The sequence below is a fragment of the Phaenicophaeus curvirostris genome, chromosome 9 (assembly GCF_032191515.1).
Source record: "Phaenicophaeus curvirostris isolate KB17595 chromosome 9, BPBGC_Pcur_1.0, whole genome shotgun sequence".
NCBI lineage: Eukaryota > Metazoa > Chordata > Aves > Cuculiformes > Cuculidae > Phaenicophaeus > Phaenicophaeus curvirostris.
The window spans coordinates 35184292-35207468 of NC_091400.1; the positions used below are offsets into that span (position 1 = coordinate 35184292).

Sequence of the window (23177 nt, forward strand, 5' to 3'; positions counted from 1 at the left end):
CTTAACAGGGTGGAGAAAGGGAAAGGGTTTGCAAATCAACTGGGAAGAAGCAGTAATGGGTTGTCACGCATCTGGAAAGGAGGAGGTAGACCTGACATCGTGGGGCTTTAGTCTCTGTGTCTCTTATTCAGTTTGGGGTATATATATTTCTGCTGATGTTGGCAGTAGTGGCTTCCTGACACTTCCTCACCTCATCCCCCCATCGTTCACTCCCACAATACAGGAGCTGTAAAAATTACCCATCACCTCAACCTGCTTATCCTTTGGGGCTAGACCCAGGCCCTCATTCTGTTAAAACAATGGAAACCTAGTTAATCCCCACTGGAAGCATGTCACAACATCAAACAGAATAAGCCAGCAAGCCTTGCTTGGACCCTTGTTCCCCAGGCTGCTGGGACACAGGCCATCACAGGAATGAGAGGTTTAGCGTGTGCTACTGCACAAAACGTGACTTTACTCTTTGGTGCTTCCCTCCAGACAGCATCAATGAAATCCAGATCATGTCAGAGCTCCTTGGCTGAAAAACGGTTAAGTTCATAGGAAGAAAAGCAGTGCTAGTTGTCATCTACCTTTTCTAATTTCAGAAGGGTACTATGATTTACTTTGTTCTTTTGGTTTTTTGATCAATTAACAATGCTCTTTTAAAGACAAGCTTTTAATCTTTTTCTTTTTCCTCTTCCTGCTGAAGTCCCCCTTTCTCAGGCCCAGACCCCATGAAGACCTATAATATCATATTAAGGGGAATAGATATGATTGAATTTCCAAAGAAGATTGCCAAAAATGCTGCTAATTTAATTAAAAAACTATGCAGGTAAATACAAGAAATATAATCACCTTGATCTTATTTGCAAAGAAATGAATAAACAAAGAAGGATTAAAAAAGTGACCGATTTGTTGTTCGTTTTATAGGGACAATCCATCAGAAAGATTAGGAAACCTGAAAAACGGAGTGAAAGATATCCAAAAGCACAAGTAAGTGTCTTCTCACCATCCATCAGATCTGACACGCAGAAACATGCCTTCCAAACACTTCAGTTTTCAGCAAAAATTACTGTTCTTGAACTCCTTTGGCCTTTCCCTTCTAGTGTGCTCTAGACTCTAATTGAATTTCCATTGGACTTTTTTTTCCCCCATTGCCTTAGCATAGATGCCAGCCTTGCCTGGGAGCAAAATACATTGCACATTGACCATTACGCTTTAATTACCCTAATGCAGAAGAGTGTTTGGAAGCGATCTAACTCGGCCACTGCCTGCCTGGAATTTTTTGGTTCACAGAATCACTTTCCAAGGTTTCCTCAATATCCCTTCCCCCTAGCCACCCAACACGCTTTCTCTCTCTACTTGTAATTTTAATTCATCATCCTTTTAGGTCTGATGAGAGAGAGTCGTTAAGTGTTGTCTCATAAGTTTTCACACTGCTGGAGGGGAACAAGAACAAGTTAGAGACCCACTGCAGAAGCAGGTTATTTCATCCATCCATACTGACCCTTCTTTCCCATCCCCAAAGCAAGAGAAGTGGGTTAGAGGACACTTTGGGGAGGACAGGTTGAAGGCTCAGTTCAGGACTCATCCACCCACCCAAGCCACTGTAGCTCTCGCAAACCTAAGGTACCCAAACCAACAAGAGGATATCCCTGTGCATGTCCTTAGCTCCGAATCTCATATGAAGAAAGGACATAGGAGTCTCATCTGGGAAGGACTGACCCCATAGGAAGGAAAGAGTGGCTGCCAGGACACCTGCAGTGACGAATGTTTTTTTTCTGAGCACTGGTGATTTGTACTTGCCATGGTATCTCCACTGGGTTGCTATGCAAGCTTCATTTTCAGTACCATAAAACTTATATAAGATGACAGGAAAAATTATTCGGGCTAATTGGAGGATTTGAGGAAGATGACTGCAGGAGATGAAACCCACAGTTTAAGCAATTTAAATTTCATTTTATGCTACAGAGAATTTTTCACCCTATGTCTAACTGTTTCATTATACCCTACTTTCTAGATGGTTTGAAGGCTTTAACTGGGAAGGATTACGAAAAGGGACACTGACACCTCCTATAATACCAAGTGTAAGTTTTCCTACTTATTTTCTCCTTCCTGGCCAGTAAGTTTCTTTCACATGAATATTGTGAGCTTCAGGCACTAATACACTGTAGATAAGTGGTGACAGCATGTGCTTTTTTTCTTCTGAAGATGCTTGAAGAAGTCACATTAGAGACATTTCCAGTTATACTTGGTCTCTAGGCATTTTCTTCCAGGAAAAGGTGGTTTAGGAAGGGCATGACTGCAATGAAATGCCCTTCGCAGCAAGATCAGGGCAGGATCACTCACTACTACACATTTTTCTCTTCCTCAACTGCTCCACTTGTTTCTTCATCTACTTTTCACATGTCACTGGAGAGCTGCCACTTTCACCCCTTCTCTCAGATGTGTCCTTTTCTTTCTCCTTTATTCTTATTTCTTTTGGTGAGGCAAGTGGGATTTGTATGCCATCTCCCTTTCCTTTTGCATTAACCTTTCCCTCTGTCTTTTGTGCTTTTCACCCTTTTTTTCCCTGCGTCTGTGTCCTACTTGAAAAGCCCCGTTACCGCCTAGTTTATGTTTAACTGGGAGCAGACGAGAAGGGACAGTTCGACTCATTTTCCTTTGGAGCAAAGCTCTTCCTTTGATGTCTTTGTGAGCTCTTTACCCACAAAGCCCGCCGCAAAGGGAAACCAAACAGGATTAGCTGATAGAAATTACCTTGGCCCCTTCTGTTCTGCAGCCTTCCCTCCTTGTTTCAACTTAATCCCTTTCTCTCTGTGCCTCTCCCGCAGGATCACCAAGAGAATGACATTAGCAATCGTGTTTAATTGCACCCCGTTGCTCTGTCCACCCGTGGTCCTGCTTCTCCTGCAGCAGCGACAAGCACAGCTCTGGGGCTAAATCTGCCATCAAAAAGTTATCTTAGCAGCTATGAAAAAGCAAGAGGATTTTTCATCCTCCACCCTTTGCCCTATGGGATGCAGAAGTTACTGGCAGTCAGTGGGAGAAAGCCGGACCTTGTAAATATTTACCTAAAGCAGGGTGCCCTAAGAACATATAAGTGGTTTATTAATCAAAACTGTGTTTTTTTCTGTTAAGCTTCTTTTTAATGACTATTCATTTGTTAGCAGTACTGGTCACCACATTTCAAGTCAGACAATAAAGTCGAGTTTGCTCCTTTGCATCCCATTGCAATTCCTGGTTTACCTGTGCAGGATGTCAGTGTAGCCTGAAAATGCTACAGAAATTAGGAAACTGTTTTTTCTTAAGAAAAAAAAGGCCTTCCCCAGCTCCTAAAGCCTCATCATCAGTCATATGGTACTACCAGGGAGGCCATCAAAAGCTGTTCCTTAGCTCTTACTCCACAGGATTTTAGGACCTCTTGGTTTACAGCCTGCTCCTAGGACATTGTGGGAGGTAGCTGAACCTCGATACCACCGCTTAAATCCATGGTGGCAGCTGTCCTGAAAAGCTTCTCCTACTTCTTGACTCTTCCAAAGATGTGCTGTCTTGCATCACAGCTCTTGCCTTTGAGAAGGACGTGCAGACCTCTGCACCGTACTTAATCTCAAGACCTGGTGTTGGTAAGCAGTCAGACCGCCGATACTGACATTTGCATTTATCTTCTTGGGTGGACAGAAGTGTCCATTCTTGTCTGGAGAGGGCATTGAGAAGGACATTGTTTCCCACGTCTCTGACAGTGAAGGACTGCAGGCCACACAGGTCACCTGGACCTCAGTGCTGTGGGGAATCGCACACGACAGTGTTAGCATCACATAAAGTCAATCAGCAGAATAACAACTCATCCAACCTGTCTTCCCCAACTCTTAGTTCTTCTAAGAAAAAGAAAAGCCTCTACATTTGAGGTGCTGGACATGCTCAGCACCCCAAGGCTGAGGATCTAAAGGGTGAAGGCTCTCCAGCTCAGCAGTGCCAAGACCAACAAAGTAAACAGTATTCTCTATGCAGTGAAGTATCTCATCACTCCTCTAAGCTTTTACAGGGTTTCTTTTAAAAAATAAGTTGGATAATTAAGGATCTTGGCTTTTCCTAAGACGTTTGCAGCAGCAGAGCAATGCTGATCCAACTGGGCAGCAAATTAAATTTAGAGCTGAAGTTGGATCTCTTCTTGATCAAATAGTCTTTTCTCAAGTCTTATAGCAGTATCCAGCATCAAATATGTCCCTTGGACAGTACACTGGGCTCTGGCCATGGCTTCTCCATCAGCTGCACGAGTGAAACAGCTAAAAACTATGGCAAGTGTTTCCTGCGCAGCGCTTCTATGGCAAGAACAGTCCCCTCCAGCCTGCGCTGACTACTCAGGGAATGACTTAAAGTACCAGTTTTCTCTAGTGAGATGCTATCTTGGTCTGGAAAATTGCTGATCTGGTTCTGTATTGTTTCTTTTTTTTTTAAATTGCGTTGGATGTATCAGGGTCTCATTGTAAGAAAGTTTCAGTCACCATTGTAAAGCAAAAAGTTTCAAATTATCTAGCTCTGGTAGATTTTAATGACATTATTTCCAAAAAAAGAGATGTACTTGGCCTTCGTCCTATCACACTAGGTTTCTCTGGTAGGCTCCGTAGGCTGAGCAACACTTGTCAGGGAACTTGAAGGTGATAAGGCCCAGCTCACAGCCTCAAGTTCACAATCCTTGAGCTGTAAATTGGAAATCCTGGGCTTTGGGGCGGCCCAGTGCTTTTCCAAGTCTTTTTTCTAACCTTGTAAACATGGGTAGGACATTGGTCTTGAACTAGAGACCCTAGAGGGCCTGGATCATTAAAGTAGGGAGGCTGTGGGAAGTCCTCCTGGAAATCAGCAGAAAGCTGTGAAATGCAGAACTTCCTTGCTTGCTGCAGATAGCAGTAAAAGCTTTTGAATGACCACAGTTGTGGGGTGGAGAGGGGGTGTCTGCAGAGGTCCACTTTGATGACCATCCCTTTCTTGTCACTCTCGTCTTTCCGCAGGTTGCATCTCCAACAGACACAAGCAATTTTGACAGCTTCCCAGAGGACAGTGATGAACCACCCCCTGATGACAACTCAGGATGGGACATAGATTTTTAATGTATTTCTCTTACCTGCTTCTGCCTTGCTGAAGACAGCTTCCTGGGACACGGCTGCCAGCAAAACCGAAAGAACTGGGGAGGATTAGTGCTCGGGGTCACCATGATGCCTTGATTGATGCTGCTACAGTAACTACAGTGGCATTAGGACTTATTGCTTAGATGACAATAGTGCTCTTCATGTTTTATGTTCGAACTTAAAATAGCAGTTGACATGGTGGTCCTGACGCAAAGCCTTTCACCAGTAAAGAAATACGTTTTCTATCACTGCGATGATCTTGCTACGCTCTTAATTATAAAAGTCGAGAGATACGTAGTGTTAAGACGCACTTAATTCTAGCTGCAAGGTACTGGCTTTATCAGTAGGATCAATAGTAATTTATTAAGTGCTGGAGCTAAATACAGTGCAGGATTTGGGCTATTCCCACCCTCCAAACTCTGTAGGTCTTCTGCTGTAGGCCGGTGTAGGAGCAAAGGAGGACCACAATGGTACTGGTCAAAGAGTCCACATCAAAGCAGTGGTAAACTTTGTCCTTTTTCTTTCCGAGCAGTAATCCTGACCAGACTGAATGTTACCTTTCCTCTTTCTTTTTGGTATTTTCTTTTTTTAGCCTGGTAGAACAAAAGCACAACTGCTTTAGATCCTGTTAAGACAGATATGGGTCGCTTCTTTCATACACCTGAGAACATACTAGGACACAACAATTGGGATTTTTTTTCTTTTACCTTGGTACAACTACATAACTGCATGAAAAAAGAAATCATAAAGTGAATCCATTTTACATATAAAATAGTGCTTAAATAATGGTCCTGAAACAAAGTGACAGCAGCCTTCTGCTCTTATTGATTAGCTATTACACATAATCGTTTACCTTTTTAGAACCCAAAGGGAAAACATAAGACCCATAATGTACTTTATAGGTGCTATGTACATCCTTCATCTGTGAATATAAATAGTGTCAACCACCATTTCAGAAATATGTAGCAAGAGACATCACTCTCCATCACACTCTTAGATGATTTTATGTCTCCTTGTCTGCATCTCTTCCATGTTTAGTATGAAGCTAATAAAAATGAAAAGTGGTACTGGGCCAGTTTGCTGGCTCCATTTGTAATATTGCCCGTAAAAATTGTAGCCCTAATTCCTCATCAGGCTAAGGAGCTCCACAGGGAAGTCAGTGGAATTAAATGGACAATCATTAGCGGATGTGTTTGTGCAAGGTCTCCATGTCCCTGGTGTGCGAGGTCTCCACGTCCCTGGTGTACCAGGTCCCCAGTGACTGTGTTTAAAGCACAGGGTTAGCTAGAGCTGAGTCAGCTCACACGAAGAAAAGAGTTGAGGAAACCAATATTATCGTATGTATGCTCTTCCCCTACTTCCGCTGCTTTTCCTTTGCTTTATTGTAGTCTCTTCTGACTTGTAGAATGTAACAGAGGAATCCTGTCCTGGATGCTTTGCTTGTTGCGAATGCAGGGGACTAGAAGTTTATCAGCTTTCAGCCTCTGTAACAGACCCTGCCCCTAAAAAATTAGCAGATGCTGCCCCATTTCATCTCAGAGCTGCCAAGAGCTGCTGTAGATGCTGGAAGTCAAAGGATGAACTTACGCTCAACAGTCATTTGTATGACTTTTGCCTATGTAGTACATGGAAAATCTGTGTTTTAACCACAAAAAATTATTTCTCTGATGCTAGATCCAAACTCTTTCCCATGTTCCTAATGAAAGCGACTCAATAGAGTGTATTAAAAAGGTATTTTCTCTCCTTCTTTGACAGCAATGACAATGTCTGCTGCTTACCAGCAAACTAAAGAGCTCGTTCATCGCAACTCCTCCAAAACCGTTCTGTGTCCCTGAATTTGCTCCCTAGTTTCTGAAGGGTGAGGCGACACAGTCGGCCCAATAACTTCAAGTTATTGGTGCTGTTCATTAGTCATTAAAACTTATTTGCCTTGAAAACCATAGGGAAAAGACAGTAGCTAGGTCTAGCAGGAACTACCCAGATAGGACAAATACCCGCTTGCTTTTCAGCCTCTCTCTGAGGGATGGAAGATGCTGAAAGCCAGTGCGGAATACTAGGGCTAAAATAATCACGATGCATCTTAGCAAACAGGCTGCTGCCTAAGAGCTGAATTCTTTACTCACGCCTCCCGTCTTTTCACTCAATGGATGCATCAAAGTTGGAGGAGAAAACTGGTTGCATTTATTAAGTTTCTCTGAAAGAATGTAAAGAGGAGTTTGTCCCAAAATGATGATATTCAGTAGCTGAGATGCACTTGTCAGTCAAGAGGCTTGCCAAGAAGAAAGAGCATTACAATTATTTTGGGGGGCAACCCAAAAACACTGTGGGAAGAAGGTTTCAGAGAGGGCTGATGAGTTGATTTTCTTTCTTCCTGTACCTTTTTCCTTGTGCCACACACAGTAATTTAAGCCTGCAGTGTGCGGCACGCAGTGTACCGAATATGAGTTTATTTTGTTATCAAACTCTTCACTTGACTTTCATTACCTTTCCTAAGCATACTTTAAACAACATAGCCTATGTATATGATAAACGCCTTCATTTATAAGTAATATATTTGAGTTGCATTATATATATTCACAACAACGGATTGCCTCTGTGTTTCCACTCACTCTCCTTTCTTCTTTGTCTACTTCTTTAAATATATGGGATGATGGCGTATTTACGTAAGGGGAAATCAGCTCCCATATTTAAAACAAGTACATTAAGGTTGGTGTCGTTAGGACACAGGTAATCTGTAGCTTCTCACAGTGCTGCATTACCCCATAGCAAACTCTTATTTAACAACAGGACCACAAACAAATATTTATGTAAATAGGTATTTTCGTGTTGATATTTTGTGGTACACATATAACTTTTTCTTTTAAAGTTCCATGGCATTACTTCATTTTCTTATTTGTAATGTAATGTTTTTAGATCAAGGTAGACTTGAATTAATGTCATAATTGTCAGTATTATTAAACTTTATGTCAACTGTACTGTCAACTCATCTGTCCCATAGTTTTAGAACATGACTAGCTATCTGGCATTGTTGCAAGTGCCTTAAATCCGTGGCATCCTATTAAAAAAAATTACAAATTTGGTGTTATGCTGCATGACAAAGACAAACACACCTCAAAATGTCGTCCTTTCTTAGCTTGCTGCGTTTTACAGTTCTTTCTGCTACCAATTTCTAAGCCTTTATTATATAATATTGATGAATTACAGAAATGATGAAGTTGTTCTCTTATTTCTGTTCAATGTACCAGAGCTGTGTATCTGTTAATGAGATACAGAGTCATTTCTGTGAAATGTATAAATGTTATGTGCGGGTCAAATTAATATATGACATCCTATCAGTCTGTAGACAGGTATTCCTGTTTTGCTAAGCTGTGCAGATTCAACCCATTGTGCCGTCCAGCACCGACCTCCCGTCTTATACAAACCCTTTTAGAAATATCCTACCCAGAAAAAAAACAATGAGTGACTTGGTGTGCAAGCTGACCTGCGTTTTTTTTTTGACCTGAAACTCCAAAGCAAAGACGTAGCTCCTTTGCACCACTCAACAAAACAGGATCTGTGCTTTTCCCCTGACTCCTTCTATATGCAACCTACCGCGGAGGTGAGCTCTCAGCATTCCTGCAGGGCTCAGCTGGAAAGCTGGGAGCTCCTTGTGCCCCACAGCTTCCCGGCTGCGTAAACCAGGTGGGATGCTGAGACTCGGGTGGTTCTGGGGCTTTACTGGCAAAAGGGGAAATTCTTATTTGGAGTTGCCTATCTTCCCGAGTCCCAACGTACACTGTTTTTCCACTGGCCCTTTGTGTTATTTTCTTATTTTCTCCAGTTTTCTTCTTGCATAAAAGAGGTTTTGTTTGTTGGACAAATGTCGGTCATCCACCAGGCATCAGCCGGTTGCACTCTTTTGATGTAGATTTAAGAACTTTTTTCATAAACTTTAACTGCTTTTGTTTTGCTCTGTATTTTCCCTGCAGCTGTAATTGCCGAGTGCCTGTTGTATACTTTATAGAGTTGAAATAAAAATAATTACTTTTGAATGGTGTATCAATATCTTTCTTCCACGGCAGAAGCCAAGTTCAGGAGAGTGCTTCTGTGTAGCAATTAAATTGGACTTTTTTTATTCTCGTGAATCATAGAATCATAGAATAGTTTGGGTTGGAAAGGACCATCTAGTTCCAACCCCCCTGCCCTGGGCAGGGACACCTCCCACTGGAACAGGCTGCCCAAGGCCCATCCAACCTGGCCTTGAACACCCTTCAGGGATGGAGCAGCCACAATCTCCCTGGGCAACCTGTTCCAGGGCTTAACCACCTTCATTGTGAAGAAATTCCTCCTTATGTCTAGTCTAAATCTGCCCCTCTCCAGTTTATACCCATTCCCCCTCGTCTTGTCACTCCAAGCCTTTGTGAACAGTTCCTCCCCAGCTTTCTCATAGCTCCTTCAGGTACTGGAAGGTCACTGTAAGGTCTCCTTGGAGCCTTTTCTTCTCCAGGCTGAACCTCAGCTTCAGCCTGCCCTTGTATGGGAGGTGCTCCAGCCCTCGGTTCGTCTTTGTAGCCTCCTCTGGACCCGTTCTGACAGCTGATTGTGATGATATGCAGTAAGAGAAAAGCAAGCAAGATGTGTGGTAGTTACAGATTGTTACTGGGGTCCCAGCTTGTGTCGTCATCCTGCAGGGTCCAAAGGCAAATGGCCACAGTTACTGTACGTTCCCCTCAGTTTCTTTGCCACCCTGGTTATTTTGTGAGCATGCTACACAATAAGCACATTTGCATCATGTTTACTCTGCAGGGGTGAAGAATTCACTTTGTATTTTGATGGCTGCCAGTGTAGGCAAGTCCAGGGCACGCAGCTGGGCTGGGACTGTATTTCTGTCACAAGCTATATCATCCCTAGGTGGGACATGACTGCAAACAACATCTATGTCAAAAAAATGATGGCCTCCTTGTCATTACTGTCCCTTGTGATTAATGCTGAGACGTGGTGACAGGGAGGCACAGCAGAGCCATTGGGAGTCATGAAGACATCACCGCTGTAGGTGGAATAACGCCTACATTTTACAGTATCCAGGATGTTGGGGTTCTGCCCATCCCAGTGAGTTTAAAGACATCCCTAGGGAACTGCTTGTCTCTTAGGTGACACAACTGTCTTTGAATCATAGAATGGTTTGAGTTGGAAGGGACCTTAGAGATCACCTAATTCCAACCCCCCTGCCATGGGCAGGGACACCTCCCACTGGATCAGGCTGCCCAAGGCCCATCCAACCTGGCCTTGAACACCTCCAGGGATGGGGCAGCCAGAGCTCCCCTGGGCAACCTGGGCCAGGGTCTCACCACCCTCATTGTGAAGAAATTCCTTCTCATATCCAGACTAAATCTGCCCCTCTCCAGATTATAGCCATTCGCCCTCGTCCTATCACTACAAGCCTTTGTAAGCAGTCCCTCCCCAGCTTTCTTGTAGCCCCTTCACTATAAGGTCTCCTGGGAGCCTTCTCTTCTCCAGGCTGATCAACCCCAACTCTCTCAGCCTGTCCTCGTATGGGAGATGCTCCAGTCCTCTGATCATCTTTGTAGCCTCCTCTGGACCCGTCCCAACAGCTCCATCTCCTTCTTATGTTGAGGATTCCAGAACTGGGCATAATACTCCAGGTGAGGTCAGAATCCTCTCCCTCGCCCTGCTGGCCACGCTTCCTTTGCTGCAGCCCAGGACACGATTGGCCTTCTGGGCTGCGAGCACACATTGCCGGCTCATGTCAAGCTCCTCATCAATCAGCACCCACCAAGTCCTTCTCTGCAATGAGGTCAAGGTTGAGGGTGTACTTCAGTGCTGTGTGGACACAAAGAGAGGTAAAAAATGGGAAAGGCAGTAAAGGGAGCAATAAAACATCCTTCCAGAATGGAAATAAATTTGATAACTGCCTAAGCAGGAGCTGGGAAGCATTGCAAAATATTGCAGGATGCAGTAATCGCAGCTACAAGTCAATGAAAAGCCCCGGGTGACGTGGCCCTCAACTGAAACTGCAAAGGGAATACAGGGATTCTGGAGCAAGGTGTGGTCCTCACTCCCGCAGGCTAAATATAGCAAAGCTCTGGGTCGCCTGACTGTGGCAGGGCGGCCGCTGACTCAGCAGCACCCCTTCCACCAGCACCTGCGTCAGGTGCTCGCCGAAACTTTCCCAGGCAATTATTAGCCTGATTTGAGCCCTTCAGACCTGAAACAGCTGATAGCAGCTCTGCAGAGAGCGCCAGCGATGCCATGCTGCCACAGCTGACATCGCTCACGCTTACCGGAATAAATTGCTTCACAGCTTCACCAGGGGCAAACCCTGTATGACCAACCTAGTGGGTTTCTGTGATGGGGAAACCACAGCAGAGGACAAGGGAAAATCAGTGGATGTGATCTGGACTTCTGTAAAGCCTTTGAAACAGTCCCCAAAACATCCTTCTTTCTAAATTGGAGAGAGATGGACTTGATGGGTGGGTGGTGTGGTGGATAAGAAATTGGCTGGATGGTCGTATTCAAAGAGCAGTGGTCAACAGCTCGAAGTCCAGATGGAGATCCATGACAAGTGATATCCTTCACTGGTCCATACTGGGACCAGTGCTGTTTAATATCTTCACTAATGATATAGACAGTGCGATTGAGTGCATCCTCAGCAAGATTGGAGGTGACACCAAGCTGAGTGGTAAAGTTGTCACATCGGAACCTGGACAGGCTGGAGAAGTGGGGCTATGAGAACATCATGAGGTTCAACAAGGCCAAGTGCAAGGTCCTACACCTGGGTCGTGGCAATCCTTGTTTTCAATACAGGCTGGGGGATGATGTGATTGAGAGCAGCCCTGAGGAGAAGGACTTGGGGATGCTGGGGGATGAGAAGCTTGGCATGAGCCAGCAAGGTGAGCTCGCAGACCAGGCAGCAAACTGTGTCCTGGGCTGCATCCAAACAGCGTGGCCAGCAGAGCAAGGGAGGGGATTCTGCCCCTCTGTTCCTCTCTTGTGAGACCTCATCTGGAGTATTGTGTCCAGTTCTGGAATCCTCAGCATGGGAAGGAGATGGAGCTTTTGGAACGGGTCCAGAGAAGGCTACAAGGGTGATCCCAGGGCTGGAGCACCTCCCGTACAAGGACAGGCTGAGAGAGTTGGGGTGGTTCAGCCTGGAGAAGGCTCCAAGGAGACATTATAGTGACCTTCCAGTGCCTGAAGGGGCTACAAGAAAGCTGGGGAGGGACTGTTCACAAAGGCTTGGGGTGATAGGACGAGGGGGAATGGGGACAAACTGGAGAGAGGCAGATTTAGAATAGACATAAGGAGGAATTTCTTCACCATGAGGATGGGGAGGCCCTGTCCCAGGTTGCCCAGGGAAGCTGTGGCTGCCCCATCAGCCCCCAACCCATCAAGGCCAGGTTGGATGGGCCTTGGGCACCTGATCCAGCAGGAGGTGTCCCTGCCCAGGGCGGCGGGGGCGGAATAAGATGGTCTTTCAGGTCCCTTCCAGCCCAAACCATCCCACTATTCCGGGTGTTCAGGGTTCCTCCGTGTCCCCCCGAAGGCAGCGCCCGGACCTCAGGCCGGTGCCGCCAGGGGGCGCCGCGGAGCCGGCGGGGGGCGGCGCTTTGATCTCCCCGCATCAAAGGCCGCGGGGCTCCCGGTGTGTCCCCCCCGCGGGGCCCGGGCGGGGGGCGGGGGCGGCTCCCCCGGGCCGGGCTGGCGCCGGGGCGGGCGGGGGGAGCGCGGGGCAGGCCGGGGCCCCGGGCCGCGGGCACCGAGGGAGCCCCCCCCGGCCCTGGGGGGGTGGGAGGGGAGGGTGAGGAGGTGGGGGGGGGGTGAGAGTGTGAGAGAATGAGTGTGTGAGAGTGTGAGGGAGTGTGAGGGTGTGAATGTGTATGTGAGAGTGTGTGAGTGTGTGTGAGACTGTGGGAGAGAGTGTGAGTGTGTGAGTGAGTGTGAGAGAGTGTGTCTGAGTGAGACTCAGTGCGAGAGAATGTGAGTGTGTGTGAGTGTGTGAGAATTTGGGAGTGGGAGAGAGTGGGGGGGGAGTGTGAGTGTGAGAGTGTGTGTGTGTGAGGGGGTAGTGTGTGTGTGAGAGAGTGTGAGTGTGAGACTCAGTGGGAGAGAATGTGAGTGTGTGAGAATTTGGGAGTGGGAGTGAGTGTGAGAGAGGGAGAGAGTGGGAGAGAGTGTGAGTGTGAGAGTGTGTGTGTGAGAGTGTGTCTGAGTGTGTGTGAGACCCAGTGGGAGAGAATGTGAGTGTGTGTGTGAGTGTGTGAGAATTTGGGAGTGGGAGTGAGTGGGAGAGAGTGTGTGAGAGTGTGAATGTGGGGGAGTGTGTGTGTGAGTGTGTGAGAGACTCAGTGGGAGAGAATGTGTGTGAGTGAGTGTGAGGGGGGAGTGTGTGTGTGAGAGTGGGAGAGTGTGGGAGAGAATGTGAGTGTGAGAGTGTGTGTGTGAATTTGGGAGTGGAAGTGAGTGTGAGAGAGTGTGTGAGTGGGAGAGAGTGTGAGTGGGGGGGAGTGTGTGTGTGAGTGTGTATGAGAGAGTGTGTGTGAGAATTTGAGAGTGAGTGTGTGAGTGGGAGAGAGCATGAGTGGGGGAGAGTGTGTCTTTGAGTGTGTGTGAGACTCAGTGGGAGAGAATGTGTGTGTGAGTGAGTGTGACTGAGTGTGAGTGTGTGTGTGAGGGGGGAGTGTGTGTGTGAGAGAGAGTGTGAGTGTGAGAGTGTGTGTCTGAGTGAGACTCAGTGGGAGAGAATGTGTGTGTGTGAGTGTGAGTGTGTGTGTGTGAATTTGGGAGTGGGAGTCAGTGTGAGAGAGTGTGTGAGTGGGAGAGAGTGGGAGTGGGGTTGAGTATGTGTGTGAGTGTGAGAGTGTGTATGAGAGAGTGGGTGAGACTCAGTGGGAGAGAGTGTGAGTGTGAAAGTGTGTGTGTGTGTGAGAGAGAGGGGGGAGTGTGGGTGTGTGAGAGAGTGTGTGTGTGTGTGAGTGGGTGTATGTGAGAGTATGAGTGTGAATGTGTATGTGCCAGTGTGAGAGTGAGAGTCAGTGTGTGTGAATGAGTGTGTATGTGTCTGAGTGTGTGTGAGTGTGAGAGTGTGTGTCTGAGTGAGACTCAGTGGGAGAGAATGTGAGTGTGTGTGTGAGTGTGAGAGTGTGTATGAGATAGTGGGTGAAACTCAGTAGGAGAGAATGTGAGTGAGTGTGACTGAGTGTGAGAGTGTGTGTATGTGTGTGAGGGGGGAGTGTGTGTGTGTGAGGGAGTGTGAGTGTGTGTGAGTGTGAGAGTGGGTGTATGTGAGAGTATGAGTGTGAATGTATATGTGCCAGTGTGAGAGTGAGAGTCAGAGTGTGTGAATGTGAATGAGTGTGTATGTGTCTGAGAGAGTGTGAGTATGAGAGTGTGTGTCTGAGTGAGACTCAGTGGGAGAGAATGTGAGTGTGAGTGTGTGTGTGAGTGTGTGAGAATTTGGGAGTGGGAGTGAGTGTGAGAGTGGGAGTGAGTGTGAGAGTGTGAGTGGTGGGGAGTGTGTGTGTGAGTGTGAGTTGTGTATGAGAGAGTGGGTGAGACTCAGTGGGAGAGAGTGTGTGTGAGTGAGCATGACTGTGAGAGTGTGTGAGTGTATGAGTGTGAATGTATATGTGCCAGTGTGAGAGCGAGAGTCAGAGTGTGTGAATGTGAATGAGTGTGTATGTGTCTGAGTGTGTGTGAGACTCAGTGGGAGAGAATGTGAGTGTGTGTGAGAGTTTGGGAGTGGGAGTGAGTGTGAGAGACTGGGGGGAGTGTGTGTGTGAGTGTGAGAGAGTGTGTGGGAGTGTGTGTGTGGGAGTGAGTGTGAGACTGTGGGGGGGGTGTCTGTGTGTGTGGGAGTGAGTGTGAGACTGTGGGGGGGGTGTCTGTGTGTGTTTCTCTGGGTGTGCCTGCGAGTCTGTGTCATTTGTGCATGTCTGTGTTTCTGTACCTGTCTGTGTGTGTGTCTGTGCGTCTGTCTGTCTGTGTCTGTGCGTGTCCCTGTTTGGCCTGTGAGCGTGTGTGGGTCTGCGTGAGTCTGTGTGTCTCTCTGTGTCTGCGTGTCTGTGTGTGCACATGTGTCTGTGTGTGTGTCTGTGTGTCTGGGCGTCTCTGTGTTTGTGAGTCTATGTCCCTGTGTGTGTGTGTGCACGCGCGTCTGTCCGTCTCTCCCTCTGCCTGTCTCTCCTTCTCTACATGTGTGTATGTGTCTCCCTCTATCTGTCTCTGTCTCTCTCCCTTCTTCTCCCTCTCTGTCTCCCTCTCTCTTTCTGTCTCCCTGTGTCTCCCTCTCTGTCTCCCTGTGTCTCCCTCTCTGTCTCTCCTTCCCCTCTTCTCTCTGCCTCTCTCCCTCCCTGTTTCTTCCTCCCTCCCTGTTTCTTCCTCCCTCTCTCTCTCCCTTCCTCTATTCTTCCCTCCCTCCCTGTTTCTCCCTCCCTCTCTGTCTCTTCCTCCCTCTCTCTCTCTCCCTTCCTCCCTCCCTCTGTTTCTCTCTCCCTCCCTCTCTCTGTCCCTCTCTCTCCTTCCCTCCCTCCCTTCCTCCCTCTCTCTCTCCCTCTCTCTGTCTCCCTCTCCCTCCTTCTCCCTCTCTGTCTCCCTGTGTCTCTCTGTCTCTTCTTCCCCTCTTCTCTCTGCCTCTCTCCCTCCCTCTATTCTTTCCTCCCTCCCTCCCTTCCTGTTTCTCCCTCTCTCCCTCCCTCTCTCTGTCCCTCTCTCTCCTTCCCTCCCTCCCTTCCTCCCTCTCTCTCTCCCTCTCTCTGTCTCCCTCTCCCTCCTTCTCCCTCTCTGTCTCCCTGTGTCTCTCTGTCTCTTCTTCCCCTCTTCTCTCTGCCTCTCTCCCTCCCTCTATTCTTTCCTCCCTCCCTCCCTTCCTGTTTCTCCCTCTCTCCCTCCCTCTCTCTCCCTTCCTCCCTCCCTCTTTCTCTCCCTCCTTCCCTCCCTCCCTTCCTTTTTCCCTCTCTCTCTCCCTCCCTCTGTCTCTCCCTCCCTCCCTGTCTCTCCCTCTCCCTCCCTCCCTTCCTCTCTTTCTCCCTCTCTCTCTCTCTTCCTCCCTCCCCCTGTGTCTCTCTGTCTCCCCCTCCCTCCCCCCCTCAGTCTCTCCCTCCCCGTCCCTCTCTCCCTCCCCGTTCCTCGCTCTCCGCTCCGGTCTGGGCGGCCAATGCCGGAGCGCTCGGGGCGGGGCGGGGGGGGGGTCTCACGGCCGGAGGACCCTTTGAAACCCCGACGGCGGCGCCCTCCTCCTCCTCCCCACCCTCCTCCTCCTCCTCCTCCCCCTGCTCCCCCCGGCCGAGGGGCGGGCGCAGCGGCAGCCCCGGGGCTATAAGAGGCGGCGGCGCGGGTCGCTGCTGCGTGGGGGCGGGACGGGACGGACGAGGATGCGGGGGCTGCTGGCGCTGCTGGCGGCGCTGAGCTGCGCGGCCCCGGCGGGGCGGGCGGCTGCCCCCGGCGGCCCCCTCAGCTCCAACGCCATCAAGGGACCCCCCCCGGGAGGGGCGGCCGAGGCCAGCGCCGCCCCCGCCGCACCCTTCGACGGCAGCAACAAGCCGCCGCCGGCCGCCACCCGGCAGGTAGGAGCGGGGATGGAGCGGGGAGGGATGGAGCAGGAGGGATGGAGCAGGAGGGATGGAGCAGGAGGAATGAGAGGAGATGGAGCAGGGAGGGATGGAGCGGGGAGGGATGGAGCAGGAGGGATGAGAGGAGATGGAGCGGGGAGGGATGGAGCGGGGAGGGATGAGTGGGGATGGAGCGGGGAGGGATGGAGCAGGAGGGATGAGTGGGGATGGAGCGGGGAGGGATGGAGCGGGGAGGGATGAGTGGGGATGGAGCGGGGAGGGATGGAGCAGAAGGGATGAGTGGGGATGGAGCAGGAGGGATGGAGCAGGAGGGATGGAGCGGAAGGGATGAGTGGGGATGGAGCGGGGAGGGATGGAGCGGGGAGGGATGGAGCAGAAGGGATGAGTGGGGATGGAGCAGGAGGGATGGAGCGGAAGGGATGAGTGGGGATGGAGCGGGGAGGGATGGAGCGGGGAGGGATGGAGCAGAAGGGATGAGTGGGGATGGAGCAGGAGGGATGGAGCGGAAGGGATGAGTGGGGATGGAGCAGGAGGGACGCACGGGATAGGAGCAGGAGGGATGGAGCAGGAGGGATGCACTTCGCGGAGGGCACGGAGCAGGGGGAATGGAGCGAGGGGGATGCACGGAGAGGGAGCAGGAGGGATGGAGCAGGGGGGATACGCGGGGAGGGAGCAGGAGAGATGGAGCAGGAGAGATGCAGGGGGATGGAGCGGGGGGCACGCATGGGAGTGGCGGTGCCGCTGACCCCCTCCGCCTCCTCTCTGCCCCGCTCCAGCCTTTCCCCTGCGCCGAGGACGAGGACTGCGGCCCCGAGGAGTTTTGCGGGGGAGCCGCCCGCGGCGGGGGCGCCCCGCTCTGCCTCGCCTGCCGGAGACGCCGCAAGCGCTGCCTGCGCGACGCTATGTGCTGCCCCGGCACGACCTGCAGCAACGGTGAGGGGCGGCAGGGCTCGGGGAGGAGAGGGACAGCCCGGGGGCGCCCGTGGCAGGAGGCTCGGGGTCCCACCCGTGGCTGAGAGTCGTGTCGCTGCCTTCCCGCAGGGCTCTGCACCCCCTTGGAGCCTCCCGCCGGAGCCACCGAGCTGGACGAAACCGGCACCGAGGTGCTGCCCCGACGGACGCCCGCTCCTGCCTGGGTCCCCACTGCTAAAGGTAAGGGGGTCCTCAGCGCTGTGAGCCCACCGTCTCCCGTGAGGGCAGTCCAGGGTGCCCACCCTGCATGCTGTTCCGCAGGGGAGATGCCAGCCCTGTCCTGCCCTCCTCCCCGGGGTCAGTCTGGGATGCCAGCCCTGCCCTATGGTCCATCCCAGGGTCAGTCTGGGATGCCAGCCCTGCACTGCGGTCCCCCCCGGGGTCAGTCCGGGATGCCAGCCCTGTCCTGCTGTCCCCCATGAGGATGCCCCCCCTACCCCACAGTCCCCCATGGGAGCATCCTATGCTGAGCACGTGCCCTGCTGTGCCCACACAGGTGAGGAGGGGGACTTCTGCCTGCGCTCGTCGGACTGTGCAGCCGGGCTGTGCTGTGCCCGTCACTTCTGGTCCAAAATCTGCAAGCCGGTGCTGCGGGAAGGGCAGGTGTGTACCCGGCACCGGCGGAAAGGCTCCCACGGCCTGGAGATCTTCCAGAGGTGCCAATGCGCAGAGGGGCTGACGTGCCGCCTCCAGCGAGAGCACGGCCCTGCCGACGCCTCCCGCCTGCACACCTGCCAGCGGCACTGAGCATCGCTGGACAGATGGACGTGAGCGGACGGACTCCGGCCCTGCCGGAGCGGAAAGTTGTTTCTCAAGGGAACTACTTTTAAGCAACTAATTACAGTATGTTACTGTGTTGTGAATACTCAAGCTGGCACTTAGCTGTACATAACGCCGGGACTTGTAATGACTTTTTTTTCCAAGGGTGCTGCCTTGTGTTCTTCAAGCCGTTACTGTGACTTTGTACACACTGGGTTTTTAAATCTAGGTCAAAGAGATGCAACTGTTTGTTTGCGAGCAAATAAACCATTCTTTAAAATGAGCCTGACCTGCTTGTGCATCCCTGCACGCGCATGACTGCCGGGGTCTGGAGATGCACCCCAGGGTGGAAACGCGCAAGGAGAGATGGAGGAGTGGGGTGGCTGATTGCTGGCATCTCATGGGAAAGGCGATTTGGGTATCAGTATTTATTCAACTACCTTTTAGGAATTACGGTGTCCCATTGTAGCCACCAATAGGACTGCAGCATATAGCTGACCCTGTTACTATGCAGTCTCTCCCTTTCAGGATGGCTTGGAGGGAGGGAAATCTGCAAACGTTTTTTCTCCTTGCCCTCTTTATAGTCTAGTACTGTCCACGCAGTGTATTGATTGCAAGCGTGTGTAGGCAGGCAGTGAGGTGCGTGGAGGGATGTCACGCAGCGTGGAGCTGGTGGACAGCAAGTGCAGTGCTGGTGACTCTGCCCTCTGCCTCCCTGCAGTACCGGGATGCAAACCCACATCCCTGCCCTACCCGAAGTGCAAGTCTGACTGCAAAGTAGCACACCCCTGGGTGGCTCTGAGGGCACGATGTCCCATTTGCAGGGATCTTGTTTTAAAATGCAACGTGCTCACCTGTGTTTGGTGCCCCTAGGGTTAACGCCACCTATTTAGGGACCTCGAGGACTGCACTGGTGCGTGGGATTACAGATTAGGAACCCAAACTACAGCTCTCCCAGCAGTGTGAAAGTACCAGCTGGTGCTGAACCCAAGCCCACAGCTACAGCACATACAAGTGAGGGAGCTCACAGCCCCACGTAGAGGTAAATGATTAAAAACGATACCTTCCTCTTGCATAGATGAGGCAGCATCCTCAGCGGCTGCAGCAGCGGATGCTGTGAGCTGAATGGGAAGCTGCAGGTTGCAGTGATGATGTGCAGTCACATTGCTGGACGGCGCTTGCTTTAAGTGTCACTGTACTGGGTCTGCACCAGGGAACTGCTTTTACTGGGGCTACAGCATAAGCTGGGTTTTGAAGCAACTCCAAAAAAGGTTGCAATTCAAAGGCTTGAGTTTATTGCTTCAATCATTGTGCAAAGCTTCAAAAATTAAGAAAAAGGGGGGGAAAAAAGAAAAAAAACCCTTTTTTAAAAAGATACTAACAAAAAATTACTATTGCAATTATGCCCAGAAAAACTCAGAGACGCTAGAGTAGTAAAGATACCTGGCTATGAATGAAAGCATTAGTAACTATTAAGTTAAATTCATATCTGACATTAGCAGTGACATATTTTATCCCTAGTATGTGTAAAACAGTGCCATTAAGTTAAGGTGTTTTTCCTTCATACAGTTACAGCGCTTTCTCCTTCCCAGGGAAGCCAATACAGCTTTGACACCTTTGAGGGCAGTGAAAATATGCTCACAGTGAATTAAATAGCACTTATGCACCTTTTTTGATTCAGAACCATGTTGTATCGAGTGTTGGCTGTGGGCAAGAGCGCTCTGGTGGACACAGAACTCAGCATCGCCACAGCCAGCTCCATCCTTGCAGATACATTTTAGTACCACCATGGCCTTCCAGTGACTCTTGGCACTCCAGACAGAGCGATGCACTTCAGATAAAGTGATTATTTCTGTCTGAAAAACCTTGGGGACTGTCTCTTGGCATCAGTGGTTCTGTGTTCTCCATCCTCTTTTGTTTCAGGCAGGTTGGGCACCTGTATACTTGGCCATGCACTAACTAAAAATCCCTTTATGTTGCTTATGCCCTGACTGGCTTCACTTTCACAGTCTGAAAAAGGAAAAAAAGAGTATATTTAAGAGCCCTTTGCAGGTGAGAGGAGGCGCGCACATCAGCCCCAAGCATCTGATGCAAGGTATAAGGGATGTCTGAAGCACAGGTTGCACCTGTCCCAGGTGACCCACACCCCTGCCCAGCAGGATGGATGAATCATTAGTTTCATGAGTAGATTTCACAAAAGCAGTGGGTTTGTGTTGGGTTTTTTTTCCCTCTCTTTCTCTTACCACCTCTCAGTCAGCAGTCAGGATCTCCTCCCAGTTCTGTTCCCATTTGAACTTTCATGGTTTGTTCTTTAAATAAAACACCAAGAAATTTGATTTTGTAGCATCCCTTATTAAAAAAAAACCCCAAAATGATATGATCTAAGTCCATTAAGACTTAAGAACCTATTTCTTCAAGGGAGCAACCTGAACCTGGGTTAGAGCTTTGGCAACCTGAGAAGCTGAAATATTTAGTGCCAGCAGCAGCACAGGTAAATGGAAGATGGGTGTGAGCATCGGGATGCCCCAAGGAATAAATAGGCATCATCAACCTGGAGTAACCTTCTCCCTATCAGTGGATGCTCTGTATTCCAGAAGTAGAGTCATAGAATGGTTTGGGTTGGAAAGGGCCTTAAAGATCATCCAGTTCCACCCCCCCTGCCACGGGCAGGGACACCTCCCACTGGATCAGGCTGCTCAACGCCCCATCCAACCTGGCCTTGAACACCTCCAGGGATGGGGCAGCCACAGCTTCCCTGGGCAACCTGGGCCAGGGTCTCACCACCCTCATTGTGAAGGAATTCCTTCTCATATCCAGACTAAATCTGCCCCTCTCCAGATTATAGCCATTCGCCCTCGTCCTATCACTACAAGCCTTTGTAAGCAGTCCCTCCCCAGATTTCTTGTAGGTCCCCTTCAGGTATTGTGCCTTAATTAATACCTGCAAACTCGGGAAAAAAAATAAGAATAAAGAGTATTGGAAGTTGAACATTGATAGATTAGACTCGGCAAAGGTGGGACATGAGAAGCCCTTGACGCTGAACTCGCTAGCGTGTCTGCAGCTGGATCTCAGACTCCAACCTGAAGAGAGAAAACATGGAGAAACATGTTATTTCAGCACATGACACACAATCCAGCAACACCTATAGTAAAAGACATCTCAGGATGTGCCTCCCGACCCATCTGCTTGCTGATGAAATTACTCCCTCCTCCAAAAAAACCAGAAAAAACCCTTTTTTCTAAGCAAATTGCAGACCTAACAGAAGTAGGTTTTTGTGGGCAAAAACATTTAGCACCTCTTGTTTACTTGCTGTTCCAGCTTATAGGACTGGGAGAGCTAACAATAAAGCTCTGTAAAGTTAAATATTGTTATTTATAACAATAAAAATTGGAGCATTGTACAACAGCCTCCCCTAATGACTGGTTTCTGGCAGCACAGCTTTGCAGCCTTCCGCAGATAGAATCCTTCTCATGGTTTCTCCTTCAGATTAAGTCCTGTATGGTGCACAGCCCGTGGAAAGGTGGCTTCAGCGGTGGCCGAGCGTAAGTGAGAAAGATTCCATCATCACTGCTGCCTGGGGAGTGCAGCTCTGCGCAGAGCATGAGGGCACAGCGCTTGCCCCGCTCATCCCTGAAACTGGGTGCCTTGTCCAGCTTAGTGGAGGGATGGGAAAGGTGATGTCTCCTCCAAAGTTTTACTTTTTGAGGGTGTGAAGGAGGGTAGAGTAAGGAAGCACCATGTAGCTTAGCGAGGCATGAGCCCCCACGATGTTAGGAGATAGTGTTTAAGGGATCTGCAGAGGCCAGATTGGGGTCAGCGGTCCACTCCTTCACATATTCCTCCTGACAGGTACAACTGTGGTACTGTAGGTTTTAAAGGTCCTATTCCTTTCGATACCCACTTATGGACCAATTTGCTATCAGACTGCCTAATTCTTGGCTTGTTTGGGTTCTTTTTTTAAGCCCTTCTGGACTGTGAACCACTGGGTCGCCCCATATATTGCATCTCCAGAGCACCTGGCTAGAAATAATAAAGCAACATCCTAGAAACCCCCAACCACGTATAAATGCAGACGGCTTCCATGATTTGAAGAGAAAACTGAATTACTCTTCCAATTATGCTATGGTTTTCCTGAGGTGATTTTTCTGTGCTGTGGATACAGATTTCAAGGAGATGCTTTCCCAGAAGCATCATGAGAAAACTCCTCTCTGCTGCACCCAGTGACAATATTGGCACAAAGACATTAATCTTACAAGGCAAGAGGTGGGGAGGATAGGACACAGCACAGTTTTTACCGTGATTTGTGGTGAAATAAGTTTTAGGGGAGGCAAATACTATTTATTTCTAAATTTCTTCCCAAGTTCCTTCAGAAATTAGTTTGACCCCAGGTTGTAGCACAAGAAATATCCTCTTTAAGATAGATGCTCGTGCTAGTCTTGCTTCCACCAGTCTTTGCCTTGCATTTAACAGTCAACTCCCAAGCTAATAAAAACCCTTGTTGAAATAATGAAACCCCTCTGTCTCATACAGTGCAAGAAAGGGTTACAAAAACTCCTTAAATCCACCCACTTTTTTTTTTGTACTCCCCTCTCTTAATACCGAGTAGAAAACTGAGCATGGGGTTCAGAAGGATGAAAGCTCTGAACAGAGAGAGCAGGTGAAAATATTTATGGATGTAACACAATACAGAAAGTTTTAGGTTTGGGTTTGGGTTTTTTTTCTTTGTTTTCCCTTATATTTGCGGCTGGATTTTTTTTTTTCCTTTAGTGGGGAA

General features: G+C 49.3%; 2 protein-coding genes across 3 annotated transcripts in view; both read left to right on the forward strand.

Moving 5' to 3' along the window:
* The window catches only part of PRKG1 (protein kinase cGMP-dependent 1), a 473692-nt gene extending 464556 nt beyond the window's left edge, over positions 1 to 9136 (forward strand). For both annotated transcript variants that reach the window (XM_069863903.1, XM_069863901.1), the window contains exons 15-18: positions 689 to 811; positions 910 to 972; positions 2000 to 2066; positions 4989 to 9136. In XM_069863903.1, the coding sequence (XP_069720004.1) occupies positions 689 to 811; positions 910 to 972; positions 2000 to 2066; positions 4989 to 5087 (352 nt within the window). In that variant the 3' untranslated portion in view covers positions 5088 to 9136. The remainder of the gene's footprint in view (positions 1 to 688; positions 812 to 909; positions 973 to 1999; positions 2067 to 4988) is intronic.
* Positions 9137 to 16462: 7326 nt separating this feature from the next.
* Positions 16463 to 18732, forward strand: DKK1 (dickkopf WNT signaling pathway inhibitor 1). The gene is made up of 4 exons (XM_069863950.1): positions 16463 to 16666; positions 17449 to 17605; positions 17714 to 17824; positions 18141 to 18732. The coding sequence occupies exons 1-4, from the start codon at positions 16475 to 16477 to the stop codon at positions 18389 to 18391; spliced, it is 711 nt and encodes a 236-aa protein (XP_069720051.1). The 5' UTR covers positions 16463 to 16474; the 3' UTR covers positions 18392 to 18732.
* Positions 18733 to 23177: the final 4445 nt, after the last annotated feature.